This window comes from Salvelinus fontinalis, chromosome 6 (genome assembly GCF_029448725.1).
Source record: "Salvelinus fontinalis isolate EN_2023a chromosome 6, ASM2944872v1, whole genome shotgun sequence".
NCBI classification, from domain to species: Eukaryota; Metazoa; Chordata; class Actinopteri; order Salmoniformes; family Salmonidae; genus Salvelinus; species Salvelinus fontinalis.
The window spans coordinates 7,945,622-7,967,396 of NC_074670.1; the positions used below are offsets into that span (position 1 = coordinate 7,945,622).

General features: G+C 43.9%; 1 protein-coding gene across 2 annotated transcripts in view; it reads left to right on the top strand.

Annotated features, from left to right (window-relative positions):
* Window positions 1-4,454: 4,454 nt before the first annotated feature.
* Window positions 4,455-21,775, top strand: part of LOC129856929 (maestro heat-like repeat-containing protein family member 1) — a gene marked incomplete at its 3' end in the record, with an annotated part of 29,058 nt that continues 11,737 nt past the window's right edge. Inside the window, 23 exon segments of one of the 2 annotated variants that reach the window (XM_055924709.1) lie at window positions 4,455-4,738; window positions 5,476-5,587; window positions 5,765-5,910; window positions 6,831-6,962; window positions 7,223-7,385; window positions 7,599-7,697; window positions 7,802-7,953; window positions 10,260-10,400; window positions 10,502-10,594; window positions 11,063-11,141; window positions 11,587-11,700; window positions 13,646-13,719; window positions 14,066-14,188; window positions 14,350-14,460; window positions 15,332-15,476; window positions 16,106-16,146; window positions 16,323-16,464; window positions 17,036-17,088; window positions 17,495-17,602; window positions 17,908-18,027; window positions 18,490-18,612; window positions 19,082-19,228; window positions 20,881-20,907. In XM_055924709.1, coding sequence (XP_055780684.1) covers window positions 5,566-5,587; window positions 5,765-5,910; window positions 6,831-6,962; window positions 7,223-7,385; window positions 7,599-7,697; window positions 7,802-7,953; window positions 10,260-10,400; window positions 10,502-10,594; window positions 11,063-11,141; window positions 11,587-11,700; window positions 13,646-13,719; window positions 14,066-14,188; window positions 14,350-14,460; window positions 15,332-15,476; window positions 16,106-16,146; window positions 16,323-16,464; window positions 17,036-17,088; window positions 17,495-17,602; window positions 17,908-18,027; window positions 18,490-18,612; window positions 19,082-19,228; window positions 20,881-20,907 — 2,355 coding nt within the window. 2 annotated transcript variants of the gene reach the window in all.

Below are 21,775 nucleotides of genomic sequence, written 5' to 3' on the forward strand. Positions count from 1 at the left end.
GGCACATGACAGCCCACTTGGAGCTTGCCAAAAGGCACCTAATGATTCTCAGACAATGAGAAACAAGATTCTCTGGTGTGATGAAACCAAGATTGATGGTCTGATGAAACCAAGCGTCACGTCTGGATGAAACCTGGCACCATCCCTATGGTTAAGCGCATGGTGGTGGCATGCTCTGGGGATGTTTTTCAGCAGCAGGGACTGGGAGACTAGTCAGAATCGAGGCAAATATGAACAGAGCAAAGTACAGCGAGATCCTTGATGATAACCTGCTCCAGAGAGCTCAGGATCTCAGACTGGGGTGAAGGTTCACCTTCCAACAGGACAATGACCCTAAGCACACAGCCAAGACAACGCAGGAGTGGCTTCGGGACAAGTCTCTGAATGTCCTTGAGTGGCCCAGCCAGAACCTGGTCTTGAACCCAATCGAACATCTCTGGAGAGACCTGAAAATAGCTGTGCAGCAATGCTACCCATCAAACTCCCTGACAGAGCTTGAGAGGATCTGCAGAGAAGAATGGGAGAAACTCCCCAAATACAACTGTGCCAAGTTTGTAGACTCAGACCCAAGAAGACTCGATGCTTACTGTGTAAAGGGTCTGAATATTTATGGAAATGTGATATTTCAGTTTTTTATTTATAAATTAACAAAATATTTAAAAAAATATATTTTTGCATTGTCATTATGGAGTATTGTGTGTAGATTGCTGAGGATTTTTTATTTATTTAATCCATTTTAGAATAAATATATATTTTTTTACCTGAGCAATAAAATCAATCAATCAATCAATCCGAACTGTGCAGCAGCCAATTGATGAATGGAACGAGACATCTGTTACAAAACAGCAAAAAGTTTAATGACATTCGTAGATTGTGAAGACAAGCCTTTTATACTGAGTAAGTCTACATGGTAGGGAGGGATGTATCTCTGCTTGTAGAGATTGACATATCTACAGTATGAATAGTCAATTTATTGTGGTGTTGAAAATGCAAACCATGATATTGAAGTGCCCGAAGATGGTATGCTTTGTTTATTGGTTGTGTGGTGCATTGGCACAGAAACCTGTTTTGTGGAAAGTTCATTGCATTTATTTTATATAATTATAAATATGGCATCAAAATGTTGAAAATCTAATTTCCCCCTAGCTGATCATTGTCTGCTGCTGGCTCTGATCGTAGTGTAATGAAATAGGCAGGGAGAGTGAGCTCGTCTGTGGTGGTCTGCGAACGCTAAACCTTCTGGCCCGTATCCCTGCGTGGCATCGACTGTATCACAAAAGCATGCTGATTTGGAAAGTCGATATCCACGGTTATAAACACAGGGTCGCTACAGTTATTGTTATTTGTGGTCGTAAACATTATTTTGAGTCAATTTTATGAGGGGGGAGGGTGTCCAATTTATTTTACAATACAAGGGGAGGGTCATGTGAAAATATTTATAACTTTGGGGAGAGGGGTGAATTTTTTTGAATGACACCTTGAGCTGGACCAGTCCCCCCCGCCCCCCCAGTAAATTGTTGGGTTGGGTTTAGTTCATGCTGATGAATTATTACGATAGACTTGTGCCACATTGAATAGAAGAAGTCATAGGATGTAATATCACATGCGTCCTGTTTGACTTCAAATGCACAAATAGTTGAGAAAGAGAGGAAGTAAGTTGTGTTCATACATTCACCATGCATAAAACAATGTGATTCATGTCTTTATCTTGACTGAGCATCCCAAAGGGCATCCTACCCCCTATATAGTGCACTACTTTTGACCAGAGCCCTATGGGGAATAGAGGGGATAATGGGAATAGGGTGCCATTGAGGACGGATCCCTAATAGTTGAGAAAGAGAGGAAGTAAGTTGTGTTTATTCACCATGAGTATAGCAAGATTTTATCTTGATAGATATGGCATTGCATCTTGAACAGAGGCAAATGTGATTCACTACACTCATAATGAAGCCCTAGATTGATCTGCCTCTCCAATTTCCTAAGGCTTCAAGAAAGAAGGGCGGTTTCATTATGACTACCACAGAATGTCGTTAGGCTATGCCTTGACTATTTATTGGCCTACCTTGGATGCAAATTTCCTTGACCATAAACCATGTTTTTCCCCCCCTATCTTCTCTTGGAGCGACCATGATGCCATGATCTTTTCAATTTGAAGAGTGGTGCTGATGTTGTCATCACTAAGAGCTTATTGAAAACATTTGTCAGGTTGTGCTGGTGTTTTTGCAGGTGACGGTAATGGTACAGTACATGCCTAGGCCTCTCGCTGGAGTGCACTGGAAGCAGGTAAATATAGGAGCCTAGTCCAACTGACTGGCTCCCCCTAGTGCAGTTTTCTAGGTTTTGTCCAAGACCCAGTGGCTTGTTGTTAATGTTATTACCATCAGCAAGAGATGTCAAATAGCCAAGATGGTACAGCAGGCTGCTGAGGGGAGGACGGCTCATAACAATGGCTGGAACCAAATGGAAACCAAGGATTTGATGTATTTGATACTATTCCACCTATTCTGCTCCAGCCATTACCACGAGCCCGTTATTGTGACACCAACCTCCTGTGTAATCAAATCAAATCAAATATCTAATCAAATCTAATTTTATTAGTCACATGCGCCAAATACAACAGGTGTAGAGACCTTACAGTGAAATGCTTACTTACGAGCCCCTAACCAACAGTGCAGTTAAAAAAATATGGATAAGAATAAGAGATAAAAGTAACAAGTAACTAAAGAGGAGCAGTAAAAAATAACAATATATACAGGGGGGTGCCGGTACAGAGTCAATGTGCGGGGGCACCGGTTAGTTGAGGTAGTATGTACATGCAGGTAGAGTTAATTAAAGTGACTATGCATAGATGACAACAGAGAGTGGCAGTGGTGTGGGGAGGGGGGGGGGGGGGAAATGTGAATAGTCTGGGTAGCCATTTAACTAGATGTTCAGGAGTCTTATGGCTTGGGGGTAGAAGCTGTTTAGAATCTTCTTGGACCTAGACTTGGCGCTCCGGTACAGCTTGCCGTGTGGTAGCAGAGAGAACAGTCTATGACTAGGGTGGCTGGAGTCTTTGACAATTTCTAGGGCCTTCCTCTGACACCGCCTGGTATAGAGGTCCTGGATGGCAGGAAGCTTGGCCCCAGTGATGTACTGGGCCGCTCGCACTACCCTCTGTAGTGCCTTGCGGTCGGAGGCCGAGCAGTTGCCATACCAGGCAGTGATGCAACCAGTCAGGATGCTCTCGATGGTGCAGCTGTATAACCTTTTGAGTATCTGAGGACCCATGCCAAATCTTTTCAGTCTCCTGAGGGGGAATAGGTTTTGTCGTGCCCGCTTCACGACTGTCATAGTGTGCTTGGACCATGTTAGTTTGTTGGTGATGTGGACACCAAGGAACTTGAAGCTCTCAACCTGCTCCACTGCAGCCCTGTCGAAGAGAAGGCGGGCGTGCTCGGTCCTCTTTTTCTTGTAGTCCACAATCATCTCCTTTTTGTCTTGATCACATTGAGGGAGAGGTTGTTGTCCTGGCACCACATGACCAGGTCTCTGACCTCCTCCCTATAGGCTGTCTCGTTGTTGTAGGTGATCAGGCCTACCACTGTTGTGTCATCGGCAAATGTAATGATGGTGTTGGAGTCGTGCGTGGCCATGCAGTCATGAGTGAACAGGGAGTACAGGAGGGGGCTGAGCACACACCCTTAAGGGGCCCCTGTGTTGAGGATCAGCGTGGCGGATGTGTTGTACCTACCCTTACCACATGGGGGCGGCCCGTCAGGAAGTCCAGAATCCAGTTGCAGAGGGAGGTGTTTAGTCCCAGGGTCCTTAGCTTATTGATGAGCTTTGAGGGCACTATGGTGTTGAACGCTGAGCTGTAGTCAATGAATAGTATTCTCACATAGGTGTTCCTTTTGTCCAGGTGGGAAAGGGCAGTGTGGAGTGCAATAGAGCCTGCATCATCTGTGGATCTGTTGGGGCGGTATGCAAATTGGAGTGGGTCTAGGGTTTCTGGGATGATTGTGTTGATGTAAGCCATGACCCTACAGACTTGAGTGCTACGGATTGGTAGTCATTTAGGCAGGTTACCTTAGTGTTCTTGGGCACAGGCACTATGGTGGTTTGCTTAAAACATGTGATATTACAGACTCTGACAGGGAGAGGTAGAAAATGTCAGTGAAGACACTTGCTGGTTGGTCACCACATGATCGCAGTAATATGGCTAATATTGCTGGATAGAAAATAGAAATTGAATATAAAAACATAGATATTGTGATGTATCCAGTCCACATTGTCAAAGTATTTCAAGTCATGATGCATGACACAAAAACAGATTATTTTCCTATGGCTATAAAGTTGCAAAAGTTACAGAAAAGTGATATCTCACGTACCTCGTGATATCCAGTCAGTGATCTATCACATGCATCAAAATCATTCAATCAGCTGAACTCCTGTCAAAGTCACGCCCACACTGACTCGACGCACATGATTAGGGGTGTTTACCTGCGTGCGATGCGTTGCAGTGGCATAGAGCTAATCTAGCTACTGGATGCTAACAAGTCTCTCTCTTTATATTGAGGAAAAATACAATATCACAGTGGAAGACAGTTAGTCAGCCAAGTATCGGACAATATACATCGCATTTTCACTGGATTACTGCGCGTGAGGAGATTCATCCTTGCATTTGTGTGTAACGTTAGCTAGCTTGCTAGCTTGTTAGTTAACATCAAGCTAGCCTGTCAGACGGGCTGTTCGAAAGGTGGGGAGCCTACTTTGCTGTATTTAACGACGCTCATCATTCCATGTGTTCGCCTCTGGTATGCGGTTAACAGTATGGATGTTGTCAATATACTAGAATTGAATACGTGAAATGTCATCGACCCCATTGTCTATTGTTACAGGTGACCGCTAGCTAGCTCTGTTACAGAGCTTGCCCTTCTGTCTCAGTCCGAAACAGAGCTAACTTGTTGTCACCTGTAGTAATAGACGATGTAGGTCGATGACACTTCATGTATTCACATACAATTATAGCATATTGACAACAACCATACCCACTTACTAGCGCAGAACATGTGTAATAGCTAACTTAGCTACGTAATATCCCAACCAAGAAAAACAAGTCTTGGTCTGACTAGGAAGTGCTGCACTTCTCTCTGACTGTTTTCAGGTTCAGACTCGTTATGATTTGACAGCTAGTTAACAGTTGATTTACTTTGTCATGCACGGCAACGGTCTGTTGCAACTCTTTGTTTCTATCCAGCATAGGACATGTCATGTGGCTATTTTCACTAGTCTTAAAGTTGCCACATAAAGTGACGCAAGTGAGCTAGTCATGATGTTACTGCACATCATCGCCAGTGAGAATATAATGGAGATTGCACCGTTTTAAGCACATGAAAACCAATCACATTGTGTTGGTGTTCTCCATTCGCCCGACTATTACCATAGACTACCATTCTTTGACATGTCAAACATGCATGTTTTCTCTCTTTGCAGTGTGGTGAAACCAGATGAACAAGTTTTAACCCTTTCTGACCACCAAATGAAATCCTAAATATCTCCAGGCCCAGCCTTCAGACAGGCACTATGGAGGAGTCAGATGTGGAGCGTGAGTGACCTCTATTCATAATTGTGTCCTTATGCCATTACTTCTTTTGATATTGGATGCTGTTGATCCCTTGCATGCTGTTTGGTGGTATGAATAGACCCCAGGTCTCTCATTTGTCTCACTCCTCCACGTCTATTCTGTATTCTCCCAATCCTCCATGTCTTCTCTCCCTATCAGAGGTGACCCTGGCCCTGCTGGATTCAGCCAATGACAAGGACCCAGTGGTCAGGGAGCAGGTCAGGAAGTCCATACTGACCCTGGGGAAGCAGCAGCCTAACAAGGTCCTGTCCATGTGCCAGGACTACCTGGTCAAGCACCCCAAGGTCAGACACCACTACTACTACTGCCACTTACTGTTGATTGGCTACTGTGTGGAGCAGAGGCTGGAACACTATAATAAAGTCCCCAGTCTCATTAGCAATTTATGCTGAACTTGATGTGGCCCATGTTTGTAGGCTATTTGTGTTGAGGTAGGTGGTGCTCAATGCTGGCCTCTGTAAACATTGCTCTATGTTAACAATATTAATATAATCTTCTTACTACCAAGACCCAAGAAAATTGTAATACAAGCCTGATGTTTAAAACCTACTGTAGCAGTCATATGTTTCCATTGTACTTGAATAACAGCATAGGTTTCTAGTTCTGTTTTAGAGGTGTCGTTCCTCTTACTTTCAGCCATTTATCTGTCCTGTCACCATCCTTGATGTAAATTTCACTCTCAGAACATGGGAAGTGGAGGTGTGACAGTGAAAGGGTTCTTGGAAAATGAGAAGAAGGATACTGTACTATGTGTGACCATAACCCTCTGATGCAAGGGCAATTTCAGACAGCACCGATGCTGCTCTGTGCTGCAGATTTCCACACAATGCAGGAGAGAAGGTTCTGAGTTTTATTAGTTGTTTGCATGGGATACGCATGGTATACATCGTCCAATGAAATGCTTACTTGCAGGTTCCTTCTCGACAGTGCAACAACAATAATACATAATAAAAGATTGCATTAGGTGTGAGATGTTCTAACATGAAGAAATAACACGCATCCTACCAGAAGCTGGAGACCTTATCATCACTTCTCTGTTGACTGGGACTCTGCATGCGCTGCTCCAACGATATGAATACAAAAGAGATGATGAAATGTACTGTATGGGAGAGACTTTTTATACAGGCCACTGTGTTGACATTAATGCATGTAGACTTAAGGCCTGTTTTTAAGTGAATTACAATGTACATGTATTTTCCTGCAGCTTGTCATTGGGCACAGAGTTGTCATACTGCAGACGATTGAGCTGATTGTGAAGACCAAGATAGATGATATCAGTTACCCGAAAATCAAAAGCATAATTTCTTTGGCCTCCGATGAAATGACCCGATCAAAGGTTAGATTGTTTCTGATTGTTATTTGGTCTCATCTGAAATACAAAGTTGGGCATTCAATTTCTCTGCTTTTAGCCTAATATTACGTGTAATCTAGTTATTCTTCTGAGAATGTACTTGATTTATCAGTGGTTATACTTTGTTCTAACATTGAGGCCATTGCATCAATCTGAACACATGAATAGTATCTGTTTGTTTTCATGTAAATACAAAAAGTATGGCCTAGGGTTTGAGTCAACAACTCAGTTTTCATGTTTTACAGGATGTTGTACCTGATTGGCAACAGGCAGCCAGCAATATTCTGGTTGCTGTGGGAAACAAGTACATCAATGACATCATGGAGGAAATCCTCAGCAAGTTCCAACCAGGGATCCTGCCTCATTTTTTTGTGGTCCAAACCTTAGCAAGCCTCTCTGAATCCAATGGTAGGCTAACACCAGACACAATGGTGTCAAGCGCAATGTATAGAGCTGTCTAAATACTTAGGCTGCTAACATGTATCATTTATGTCCTGTCACCTAACTTCCGAGAAGCATTTGTTTGTCTTTTTACAAAGACTATCCCCCTCAGTGTTTTTCAAATTGCTTAGAGATCTCTTGCCATTGTAATAGTTAGTCTAATCTTTCTTTTGTTGACAGTTTATGGTATGGTGCCGTTTCTCAATGCCATCTTGGGCACCATGCTCCCAATGCTGGGCATGGCCAAGCAGGACAACATGAAGTGGGTGTTCTCCTCTGGTAGGACTAGATGCACTATATCCAACATACTGTAGGGTGATATATTATTGTACATGGTTAAACATGTGTTACCAGACCCAGTTTATAGACCTTCCTTCTCCCAGCTCTGTCCCACTTCAGTGAGAGTATCCTGGAGTACCTAGCCAACCTGGACAAAGCTCCCGACCCGACGGTGAGAAAGGATACGTTCTCCAGCGAGATCTACGCAGCCTACGACATCCTCTACTGCAGCTGGCTCCAGAGCAGGGAATCCAAGGTACACCACATTACATTAAGAGGAGCAGGAAACCAATTTCTCCTAATTACATTTCTGTCTCAACGGTCCCTCTGTTGTAGGGATGTCTTGATGAACGCAACCCCTTAGACTGTGTGCTGGTATTTATATGGAAGGGAGGAGAGAGGTCCGCAGTCAGGTCAATGACTGATATCAGATGAATAAAGACATTTAGGAGAGTTTCCTGGACATATTTGCTTGGTTAATTCTCAGCAAGGTTATGCAGATAGGTTTTCTTGTGGTGTCTGAGTAGAGGACATAACCACAGTACAGGTTGGTCTAGGCTTGTGGGAAAACAAATAGTCCCTTATCTGTAATCTGGTCATAAACTCTGTATTCCTCCATTTTGGTTCTGAAATGATTAGCCACAGAGCAACTGCAGCATAACTGCTGCTCTTTTATTTTTGAGAATGCCAAAAGTAAGATGACTCCCCGTCTCTGCATTGGTAAACAGATTTCTGCTTCAGTTAGATGTGGACTCGGTTGATAGAAATCACTGGAAAAAGATTCAGTGTCCCAAATGGCATTGTATTCCCTAAATCACGTGTCAAACTAATTCCATGGCGTGCCGAGTGTCTGCTGGTTTTGCTCCTCCTTTGTACTTAATTGATGAATTAAGGTCACTAATTAGTAGTAAACAACTCCTTACCTGGCTGTCTAGGTCTTGAGAGGAAAAACCAAAAACCTGCAGACACTAGGCTCTCCGTGGAAAGAGTTTGACACCCCTGCCCTATAGAGTAGTGCACTACTTCTGACCAGGACCCATAGGGTTCTGGTCAAACCTGATGCTGCTATATCTGGTCAAAAATAGTACACTGTAGAGAATAGGGTGCCATTTGGGATGCAGTCCTAGTGTTGTGTTTCTCTCTCTCCTTGGCTGGTGCTGTAGCTATGACTGTGGTGTTTCTCTCTCTCTCCCTGGCTGGGGCTGTAGCTACGACTAACTGTGGTGTTTCTCTCTCTCTCTCCCTGGCTGGTGCTGTAACTACGACTAACTGTGGTGTTTCTCTCTCTCTCCCTGGCTGGGGCTGTAGCTATGACTAACTGTGGTGTTTCTCTCTCTCTCTCCCTGGCTGGGGCTGTAACTACGACTAACTGTGGTGTTTCTCTCTCTCTCTCCCTGGCTGGTGCTGTAGCTACGACTAACTGTGGTGTTTCTCTCTCTCTCCCTGGCTGGGGCTGTAGCTATGACTAACTGTGGTGTTTCTCTCTCTCTCCCTGGCTGGTGCTGTAACTACGACTGTGGTGTTTCTCTCTCTCTCCCTGGCTGGGGCTGTAGCTACGACTAACTGTGGTGTTTCTCTCTCTCTCCCTGGCTGGTGCTGTAACTATGACTAACTGTGGTGTTTCTCTCTCTCTCTCCCTGGCTGGTGCTGTAGCTACGACTAACTGTGGTGTTTCTCTCTCTCTCCCTGGCTGGTGCTGTAGCTACGACTGTGGTGTTTCTCTCTCTCTCCCTGGCTGGTGCTGTAGCTACGACTGTGGTGTTTCTCTCTCTCTCTCTCCCTGGCTGGTGCTGTAGCTACGACTGTGGTGTTTCTCTCTCTCTCCCTGGCTGGGGCTGTAGCTACGACTAACTGTGGTGTTTCTCTCTCTCTCTCTCCCTGGCTGGTGCTGTAGCTACGACTGTGGTGTTTCTCTCTCTCTCCCTGGCTGGTGCTGTAACTACGACTGTGGTGTTTCTCTCTCTCTCCCTGGCTGGGGCTGTAGCTACGACTAACTGTGGTGTTTCTCTCTCTCTCCCTGGCTGGTGCTGTAACTATGACTAACTGTGGTGTTTCTCTCTCTCTCTCCCTGGCTGGTGCTGTAGCTACGACTAACTGTGGTGTTTCTCTCTCTCTCCCTGGCTGGTGCTGTAGCTACGACTGTGGTGTTTCTCTCTCTCTCCCTGGCTGGTGCTGTAGCTACGACTGTGGTGTTTCTCTCTCTCTCTCTCCCTGGCTGGTGCTGTAGCTACGACTGTGGTGTTTCTCTCTCTCTCCCTGGCTGGTGCTGTAACTACGACTGTGGTGTTTCTCTCTCTCTCCCTGGCTGGGGCTGTAGCTACGACTAACTGTGGTGTTTCTCTCTCTCTCTCCCTGGCTGGTGCTGTAACTACGACTAACTGTGGTGTTTCTCTCTCTCTCCCTGGCTGGTGCTGTAACTATGACTAACTGTGGTGTTTCTCTCTCTCTCCCTGGCTGGGGCTGTAGCTACGACTAACTGTGGTGTTTCTCTCTCTCCCTGGCTGGGGCTGTAGCTACGACTAACTGTGGTGTTTCTCTCTCTCTCCCTGGCTGGGGCTGTAGCTACGACTGACAGTGGCAGAAGCAGTGGGATCCATGAGTCACCTGATGGCTCATGATAAACTGGAGGAGCAGCTTCCCAAACTCATTCCCACAATCCTCTCCCTGTACAAGAAGAACACGGAGCATTACGTCATCAGTAAGGTAGGTCATCCTCTAATGACCGCTGCTGGTGTTCTATACAGGGAATAAAGTGCTGGGAGGCACCCAGAGGTCTGCTCATGTTGTTTTCTCCTCCCCTGCAGAGCCTGTGTCAAGTTCTGGATGCTTCTGTGAACATGGGCAGCAGAGTTCTGGAGACGCAGATCGACAGCCTGCTCACTACTCTAAACCAGCAGGTACGGCAAAGTGACAGTCCCCTGATGGCACAGTACAATGCAATGTTGAGGGAGCTAGCATGCAAGCATTTCACTGCACCTTTTACACATTCTGTTGATGTAACTAATAACATTTGATTTGAAAGTACTTCCTTGAACACACAAAGCTTCTTGTCACTCCGCCTGGGCTGTTTGCGCAATGTCAATATTATGTTTTTCTTTATTTAGCATAGCTAGTAATACTAGAGACTGACTAAGGTTTCTCTATAACAGGATACATAATAAATCACTTCCTGTTGTAGTCACATGGTTTGTGACTCTCCCTATGCGACTTTGAAATGTCCTCGATGCATTGGTTTGATTGCACTTAGATCAACATCAATTAGACTGAATCGAGAACAAACTTACTTTTCAATATGGATTGGTTGATTTGTATGAATAATAGTTAATGTACCTACATGTACAGTAATTCTCATTTTGCGCCTCCAGGTTTGTGCACCTGTTGACTACAGCAACCCAGTGACGGTGAAAAATCACAACGAGGTATTGAGATGCTTCAGCATTCTAGGTTGGTTTTTCTTCAATAGTCAGTGTGTTTTGTTCTCTGGGTGTATTGGATTGAGGTCAGGGTTGTAGTGAGTACGGTACTAGGCCTATATACCATGTTCAGAGTTCCAGACTGTTTTCCCTCTTCAACCAATACAAGACTCTGTGTCTCAAGTGGCACCCTACTCTCTATATAGACTACTTCTGACCAGAACCCTATGGGCCCAATAGGCCCTGGTCAAAAGTAGTGCACTATAAAGGGAATAGGGTGCCATTGTGAACAAGGTCTTTGTTATTCTGGAACTCGGAGCTGCTGCAGAGAAACTACATGATGGACACCATGTCCTCCTGTAATGAGATAATCCATGATTTAGATCTTAGATGGTGTGACTTCACTCAGAGGTAAATGTGTTTAAACTTTAAACAGTGGTCTGACTGTGCCATACGCTTCCTTCCTTCCTCCTCAGCCAACACCTTCCCAGACCGGCTGGTCATGTTTGTGCTTCAGAAACTGGAGAACAGTAATGAGAGGATCCGCATGGGCTCCCTGGCTGTGCTCCGACACCTCATCAACTCCTCCAGTAAGACTGTTAGTTAGTCTGGCTCGGGCCTGTCTGCACAGGACAGGAGGCACTTACTGCAGTGTATATATAGACACTACTACAAACTAATACAGAATATATATATATATAGGCACTACTACTAACTTCTCCATGCCTATAGTCACTACTACAGTATACATATAGACACTACTACTAATTTACTACAATACATACAGTACCAGTCAAAAGTTTGGACACACCTACTCATTCAAGGGTTTTTCTTTATTTTACAATTTTCTACATTGTAGAATAATAGTGAAGACATCAAACTAAAATAACACATATGGAATCATATAGTAACCAAAAAAGTGTTAAACAAATCAAAATATAGTTTACATTTTAGATTTTTCAAAGTAGCCACCCTTTGCCTTGATAACAGCTTTGCACACTCTTGGCATTCTCTCAACCAGCTTCACCTGGAATGCTTTTCCAACAGTCTTAAAGGAGTTCCCACATATGCTGAGCACTTGTTGGCTGCTTTTCCTTCCTAAAAGGCACATAAAGATTCTCAGACCATGCGAAACAAGATTCTCTGGTCTGATGAAAGCAAGATTGAACACTTTGGCCTGAATGCCAAGTGTCACATCTGGAGGAAACCTGGCATCATCCCTATGGTGAAGCATGGTGGTGGCAGCATCATGCTGTGTGGGTGTTTTTCAGAAGCAGGGACTGGGATACTAGTCAAGATCGAGGCAAAGTACAGAGAGATCATTGATGAAAACCTGCTCCAGAGCAGTCAGGAACTCAGACTGGGGTGAAGGTTCACCTTCCAACAGGACAACGACCCTAAGCACACAGCCAAGACAATGCAGGAGTGGCTAAGGGACAAGTCTTTGAATGTCCTTGAGTGGCCCAGCCAGAGCCCGGACTTGAACCTGATCAAACATTTCTGGAGAGATAGCTGTGCAGCAATGCTCCCCATCCAACCTGACAGGGCTTGAGAGGATCTGCAGAGAAGAATGGGAGAAAGTTTCCAAATACAAGTGTGCCAAGCTTGCTGCGTCAGACCCAAGAAGACTCGAGGCTGTAATTGCTGCCAAAGGTGCTTTAACAAAGTACTGAGTAAAGGGTCTGAATACTATTTTGATAAATTAGCAAAAATGTCTAAACCTGTTTTTGCTTTGTCATTATGAGGTAATTTGTGTAGATTGATGAGGGGGAAAAAACTATTTAATACGTCTTAGGATAGGGCTGTAACAACAAATGTGGAAAAAGTCAAGGGTTCTGATTTTTTTTTTTCCCAAGCCACTGTACATGGTGTGCTTCACATAATGGCATCAGTTGGATTTCATTTAGCGGTTATCCCTTGTCCTAACAGTCGACACATCTTCACCACTTTTACTTGCTCGACACACTTCACACAAACACGTCACTTGCAGGGGACACAGGTGTCCTGGGTTCTGTTCTTTGTGCATCCGTCTCCTCCCTGCGAGCTGTGTGCAATTTGCCTCGTGCAAAGGCTCACGGGGCATCTTTGCTGCTGCCTTGACTCTCATATGTCTCTCAGGTAGCCCATATGCCAGACTCATGATGAAGTGTCTCCTGGGCATAGTGTTGTTCATGCACTTCTTGAACAACACGTGTGTGTTGACAGCAGCCAAGTCAAGCATGTTGTAAAACACAGCAACAGGCCAGCGGAGGGTGTCTCCTTTCAGAGTATAGCCGTGCCATCTGATCAAAAACATCCACACTAATTTATGGTGTTAAAACCATTCAAATAATGAAATGCCCTCCTAAAACTCCTATGACTTAAATGGCAGAGTAATAAAATACATTCATGAACAGACAAAATGACTACTTTAGCAGTTCTAGTGTTATTTGACCCTGTTCTCTGGATTTGAAAGCGTCACTGGTACTTACAAAGAACTTGTTTGATATGAAATGACCTCAAGATGTTACTCAAGGCTTTCTGTCTGTGATCTAGCATCCATTATGGAGTCGAAGAAGCTTCTCATCCTGGCCAGCATCAGACAACCACTGGCTGACCACAGCAATAAGGTAACCTCATGCCATGTGTAAATATTTAACTGTTACAATTTGGCATAGTTTTCTCTCCTAAAAGGCATAGAAAATAAAAACAAACACAGTTTCAATGACACATATCCATGTGCTGTAAAAAAACAACCACATTTTCCATTGGGAAACATATCACACATTATGGGCCAATTTCCCAGACATGGATTAAATCTGGTCCTGGTTTGAAAATCACTTTCAATAGGCTATAATCTCCATTGAACATGTATTTTAGTACAAATATGCTTAATCAGGGAAACCGGCACTACATGTTTTATTATTGTTGTGTTTTGCTTGACCTCTGACCTCGGTCTATCGTCGCCCCCTGCAGGTGAAGAAGAGGGTTGTCCAGGTGATCAGTGCCATGGCTCACCATGGTTACCTGGAGCTGGAGGGAGGAGAGCTGCTAGTCAAGTTTATCATCCAACACTGTGCTCTCCCCGACACCTACTATGTACGTCTGTCATATCTACAATCCCTTTTGGTCTTAAGACATTATCCTTGGCGAGGGATTAGCATGATATTGTAGATGGTGGATCAGTTAACTGCTCTCTGACTTGTATATGGTGGTCCGTGTGTTTCTAAAGAACTGTGTGTGGGTTTGGTCTGTTGCAGCGTCCAGGCCAGCGCCCCAGTGACCCGGAGGAAGTGACCAATGAGGCGCTGCGGAGCATGTGTGACAACACACTTCACCTCTTCACTACGACCGTGGGACGCCTGACTGACGTGAGTCTACTGCATGGAGATAAGATTCCTCTCTCGGCAGGCAGGCAGGCAATATATCACCTGTTTTCTTCTCTCACATTAACATTTTATCTGATCAGCATATTTATGCACAAACATATATTTTGTAGTTCATGAAATCGTTTCAGGTATAGAGGCAGTGAACAAATGACATTTTAATGTTTGTTCCTGCTGTAAAAACAGCTTTTGAATACATCGAAGCTAAGTCACACTTAACACCAAACATAATACTGTTTATGAGAAGAGGCTGAGGGTGGAATTGCTATAATATGGAGTTTTGTGTAAAGAAGCAAAGTCAGGAGAGTATGAACTATCATCCGATGTCTTGAGAGGAAAACCGGCTCACATCCAAAGACGGCATCACCCTGTCTGTTTTTACAGCCAATCACTCTGCTCTTAGTTACTTGTTCCTTTGCGGTTCCCAACATCAACACTCTCTCTGAGATGACATGTCTCTTGTATTACTTCCCACTGGAAGCTATGAGACAAGGCATTGACAGAGACTGAAGAGAACAATGATTTACCATGCCTTCATGGGATTAAATCTCTGCAGAATTGGGTTCAAATCATACATTAAATATTTAGTGTTTGATTTATAGCTCTATGTTTGATTTAGCATGTCTAGAGCTCTGGGTTTGATTTAGCATGCCTAAAGCTCTGGGTTTCAACTTTTGTGACTATTCTATTGGTTCAATTGCACCAGGCGAACTCAATGTTGTGATATTACTGTACATCTGTCTCCCTGTGGCAGGTGCTGTGTTCCATGCTGTACTACCTGACTGTCTATGTCTGTCTTCAGGTGCTGTGGTCCATGTTGTACTACCTAACAGTGATCCTCTGTCTGTCTCTTCAGGTCCTTTGGCCCATGCTGCTGTACTACCTGACCCCAGGTCAGTACTCCAACGCCACCACACCGCTCTGTAAGAGCCTCACGCTGCTGGGAACCAAGAAGAGAGCCTCCCAGGAGCCCAACTTCAACATCGACTTCAACGAGCAAGGTAGGTGTCTTTTAGAAGAAGGAGCTCCATTTACTAGGTGTGCAACAAATGTATTTCTTCTATCCCATCCTCCCTGGTAGACATTTACAGTAGATTCATACACAGTACATTACATTCATATTAACAAGCCATTATGTCTTCACGATGAGCCGGGGTGATCTGACCAATGAGATGAAGTCTTTTCCTCCCTCCCTTTTCCACTCACCGAGTCAGTCTGTCGCTTCCGTATTGGGATTCGGCACACAGGCCCTGTAATGTAAACGAGATGGTCGCAGCCCGGGCCCACTCCTCGTCAGCACTTCTTTGGGATTGGGATTTATTTTATTTTTTTTCTTCGTTGAAACTGTATTTTATACAGCCATTTTGTTCTCATTAAAGGGCCGTTGGTCGGTTCTTAGAGGCCAGACAGACCAGAGTGTCTGGTTCTGATTAGCTGAAAGAGAAGCCACATTTATCACTAAATAAAGCACTAGCATCGCCTGGGTCCTGAACTGTAAGGTCATTGTTTCAATCATTAAGCTGAACTGTTTGTGGGGAGAAGTATGAGCCTGGCCAGTTAGTCATTCATTATAATGCTTAGTCTGCTATCAACCTTGTTTATTCTCATCTGTTTCTTCTTTCTAATTCAGTTAATCTTCCCTCTCCACATATACTGATGGTGCGGCTCTTGGTGAGTATGAAATCCTAATGAAATGCCACTTGAATGCTCATGGATTTCAGTTTGCAATGTGGGTGTTATAAAACTGGAACTTGATTTAAACCCTCATGAACTATGATCAGTGTCTCCAGTAATAGCTCGGCTATGTCTTTGTCTTACCTGTAAGTCGGGGTGTGTGTGTGTCTCAGGTGAATGGTTCGTTCCCGTTCCGGAGTCGTGGCCATGGTGCACCGTCTTTGTCTCTACTGAACGTTATAAGTCCTAATATCCACCCTAATGCTGAGACACTCTGGGAGAAGGAGATCCCTGCTCTCCTCAGCTACCTGGAAGGTAAAGGACCTCAACTCAATGACCTCAGAGTCTTATAACCTGTAGCGAGCAATGTCTGTTCGTCAAATGGCACCCTATACCCTAGGGTGCCATTTGGGGCTCCTATCTCTCTCTCCAAAGCAGAAGTGACTCAGGGCTTTTATTGCTGCTGCAGTATTGACAGCTTAGGAGGCTGTTTGAACCTAATTTTAATGTCAGTGGTGTAAAATAGTTTTTCCTCTGTATTCTACTGAGAACTGACATCAATAAAGACGCATGCTTCTACCACAACAGCTGCAGTTAAGGGACGTTATAAGTGATTCACAATTTTAAAGACTATTTTATGGCATATATATATATATATTTTTTTTTACTGTGGGCCATTTTCATCTTTCCATCATAAAAATACATAGCTTGGATTGAAGTAGAGCATAGGGTATTAAAACTGATCTTAAATCATTTTAGCTCTTTGGTCGGTTTTGGAACGTGCACAGAATATTCTGCTGCTCTCTTTTTTAAAATGTATTTATTTTTGTCTGGGAGGAAGTGTGACGAGCGAGGTCTGAGTAGTATGGTCGATTCTTCTTTACAGAGTCTACCCCAGAAACACTAGACAACAAGAAATGGGAAGAGAGTCTATTACAGGTATGCCCATCTTTATCTAACATCCTCTTTGTCTGTCCCTACAACACTGTCAATAAGTCACTATGGTGATCTTTATCTAACATCCTCTTTGTCTGTCCCCACAACACTGTCAATAAGTCACTATGGTGATCTTTATTTAACATCCTCTTTGTCTGTCCCCACAACACTCAATAACAGTCAATATGTAGAACAAGTTTTGTCCCAAATGGCATCTTATTCATTTTATAATACACTAATACACTTTTGACCAGGGTCAACAGTATGGCACTACATAGGGAATAGGGTTCCATTTGGGATGCATACAGTGTTGAATGAGAAATGTTTTCTGTTTCAGTCACAAAGGGATTTGATATACAGCATTATGATGTGGTCACATGGCTGTGTGGTTTTGTTTGGACATGTACAGTTCCTAGCCAAGTCCCTGGTGGCCATAGCTGATGACAAGTGGAGCTGTCAGCTGGCTATAGAGGCCACACGTTACCTGTCCACCTATAACCAGTCCCTGGAAGAGAAGGTTAGTCAACAACCTCATCCTAACCTCTCATCAACCATGAGTAGGGCCAAGAGTTCTTCATGACCTGACCAGGGAGTTCTCTGGTCTCCACTTAGAGTTCAGGGAAAACTCCTAGCCCTAACCATTAAAATAACCTCAAGGAACTCTTCTGAACCTGATAAACATGAACAAAATCTTGTTAAAACAATATATTCTACAAAGTATCCAGATTGGTAGAACCTCCATAAACCTCAGAAAATCTTAGTAAAAGAATATCTAATACAAACTATCAAGGTTTCTCATCTTGGCTTCATGGCTCTTTCCAGAGTTTCCTCTACAGGTGCGTTGGTGTGACTCTGCAGCAGTGTTCCAATAAGGAGGTGGTCCAGAAGCAGCTACAGGAGATACTGATCAGTGCACGACACAACGACGCCATCGAGAGAGCGGTAAAACCTCTTAGTCCCCGTTTGAGTCAGGCCATGATTCTCTTGATAGCATTTGCTTTTATTTATCATCAAATGTTCAGCGTGACCCGTGATGTAATTGTCTGCGTACGGCAGGGCAGAGCGTCGCCGGGCAGAACAGTGTTTCTTTGTGCAGCTAATTTGCCCATTTAAGACAGTCTTGTGACAAGTACTCTTAAGTCTTTGCTTATTTTCAAAGCGAGGTCACGTCTGCCTTCCTAAGCTGTAATTTGTGTCTGGTGTTAAGTTTCCCCTCATTTCCGTTGTATTTTAACCAGATGATTAGGAGTTGTGGTGTTTCTACAGTCTTTAGGCCTAATAGAGTGGTAGTCAAATTGTAATGCCGGTGTTAATGATAATCCAGATGTACTGTTTGGTCATTGGAGGCTGAAGCGTCCATTAAACTGTGCTAATGGGGTGTGTTTGGGGTAATGGGTTTCCCAGGGTGTCGCCATGGGGATCGGGCTGTGTGCAAGCAGTCATCTCGATGCCACTCTGGCCAAACTGGACGACTTCGGGAAATCTGACGCCTTCAAGAAAGCCTCAGGAATATTCAGCCTGCTCAAAGTTAGTATGCTATTCGTGTTTTTATTTTCATCGTAGGCGGATAAACACAAACTTGGCAATGTCTGCCTGCCTGGGAGGTTCTCTCTACACCGTACAGTCAGCAATTTAACACATTCAGATTGAAGATTTTATGGAGTTTGTTTTTCTTTCTACTACTTTGAGCATTTGATTGAGCCTGTCTGGAGTGCCAGGTACAGTCGGCACGGTTTGCACTTTTGGGACTATTCCATTGGTTCCATTTCACCAGACAAGCTCGATCAAGCCCTGCTAAAGTATTTTTAAAGGAAACGTGTACGGGTATTGATAAACTGATTTTAATTAGCCTAATTTATATATTTGAAGGTTTTTATTAAAGTTGACATTCATTCTACATTTGAAATAGCTTTTTAGTCCACTACTAGGCTCAATCTGTGTCTGCGAAACCAGCCCCTACACTGTAATCCTCCCATCTCTACCTCCTCCTTCACAGGACAAGAATGACTTGGATGTAGAGAAGATGAAGAGCACGCTGATCCTGTGTTACGGTTACGTAGCGCTCCAAGCCCCAGAGGACCAGATCCTGTCCCGCATTGACTCAGACATCCTCCGCAGCATCAGTAAGCACTTCAACACCAAGGTAAGGAGCTAGACACTCACATGATTGCTCCACCACATCCCTTTAATAAAGCTAGTCCACAAAGTTTCGACCCAAGAGTGAATCTCTGTCAGGAAGGCCTGGATGAAACAGACAGCCAGCATCTCTCAAATTTAAATAGTTCTTTAGATGTTGTCATCAGTCTCATTGGACCCGTTTTGGGCTTCAGGGCACATAGTCACAAGCGTCTCAGAGTTGGAGTGGTGATTTGGATCAGTTTTATCTTTTAAATCATAATGAATAAGAGGGGGAGGATCTGATCGTAGATCAGCACTCCTACTCAGACACTACAGGCCTTCATCAGCATAAATACCGAAGAGAGTTAGTGTGTTACATTTGGCTGCCCATACTGTTAGAGTACAGAGGCTGCCAGGGGCCGACCTGTTAAATACCCCCACATGTCCTATAAAGAGGTGCAGCCAGTCAAATTAAACCCCACTCCCATCTCCAACCATCCATTTATCCCCCCCATTGCAGAGAGAAAAAATAATCACTGAGCGATACCCGTCGCTGATCACCACATAGCACTGTGTTTTCCCTTTCCTCAATGGCAGCGTTAGCTAGCGTAGTCAGAATAGCTGCAGTTTCACATTTATTCCTGAAACTCTATTTTTACCGTACTCCGTTGGCCCAGTGAGCATGCTTGGGTTGGTATGGTACTGAGTGACCTCACAGAGAAGAAGTTGTGATAAGACTGAGTCTGATGGAGTTAAAAAGACATGCTGGTCAGACAGAGGATCCATCCCAAATGGAACCCTATTCCCTACATAGTGCACTATATAGTGAATTTGGGATGTACACAGTCGGTTAGGCTCACTGCTCACAATTACATACTGGTGGTTATATGGTTAAAACCAACAATGGGTGATAATTTGAGGCATTTGAAAGGTACATAAAAGCACACAGCACAAACCACAGTGAAAGGAATGTGTGATTATATCAACCAGTTGGAGAAGTCCCGCTACGTTGTAGTCTTTCAAATGTCTCACTCGTATCATTCAGGAGCTCTCTGTCTCTCCATGGCTACAGATGAACCTGGTTTATATCCTCAGGGGTTCTTCTCCTGTAGCTGCCGGCCATATGCTTAGCATCACAATGACTGTCTGAATTAGCCTCCATAGTTGTCTTGGTTAAATGAGTCCCGTTAAACTGCAGCCTTCAGGGGCCGCTGCCAATGTACACTATGACCTCCAGATGTCCACTTGAATTGGATCATGGGATTTTATGTCCATGGTTAGGGTGGGTGATTGGACGGACACACACACACACACACACACAAGGTGTTTAATGTTAAAAAGCCGAGTCTATTTCCATCGATTCGTTTGGGTTCCACACAGGGCTCATTTAATTGCTACGGCTAGTTGGCTAGCACTGTAACATTTGCTAACCTTTTTAGTGCAATGTGGACATAGAGGTTGAGTTCATCTGTATGTGTGAGACATTTAATGTACCGCTGTCCCTTACCATGGTTAACCATCTAAACGGGAACACTTTCATGGTAAGGGCCTTCTGTAGTCTGATAACTTTTTCTTAATGAGGAAAAAGAGCATGTTCTCTTTAGGGGGAAAGGATATATTCTCGTCTAGTAGCGTACACTTGTGGATTAAACTCCTTGTTGCTTTTATGTTGTGCAGGTTCTGGGAATTAAAATAGAGACCAAGGTACCGTGACTGGACCCTAATGAAGGATCCTCTCTCTGTCTCTCACTAAAACTCCTCTAACAATCTCTTCTCTCTAGAACGCTGCTGCTTCAACTTTCTGAACTTTTACAAGTAAATGGCTCAGCACCACATGTAGTTATAATGGGAGGCGGTGTATTTGTTTGCCTCTGTTTCAGAAGTTCAGAACGTTTAGTGCTTTTGAATGCCCTCCATGTCCTACTAACACGGTATGACACTATGGTGTTTCTAGGGCCTTATGGTTTCCTCCTCCCCTTTTTGATCGAAGACACACACCAGCTCTTAGGTTGTGATGCCAAATCATATGGTGGAATTTGATGTTCAAATTCTTTTTCCCCTTCCAGATCGCAAAGCTTACATTTCTGTCTGACATTTACAGTCTCCAAATCAAGGCATGGATGATCATTCTTTAAAAATACACCCTCTACTTTTTGATTGTTTAATTCATATTGACCTGTATCTACACATTGATATTTAAGCCAACTGAAAAGTAGTCAAATTCATCTTCAGTAGCATGTGTGACTTACCCAACCATAAGCTGTTGTTTCTTATGCCATTTTCTGAAACCATTCTATTGATGAGATGCTCTTATCAAGTTAAAAATAATAATAATTATCGACCCCTAACATTTTCAACAAAATCAAAAAATCACTAGGGTTGAAATCCTTGGTCCTGCTCTAGGCTCTCCAGCTATCTCTAGATGTGTTATGGATGGCATAGGGAACTTTAGAATCATAGGGTCAGTGACTGTCTGTGTATGAGGGCTGCACTATACAACTAATATGTGGTCGTCTTGCTCACAATGATGCCAACAAACTAAACCTCGGACCGCTATCGCCATGAACACAGT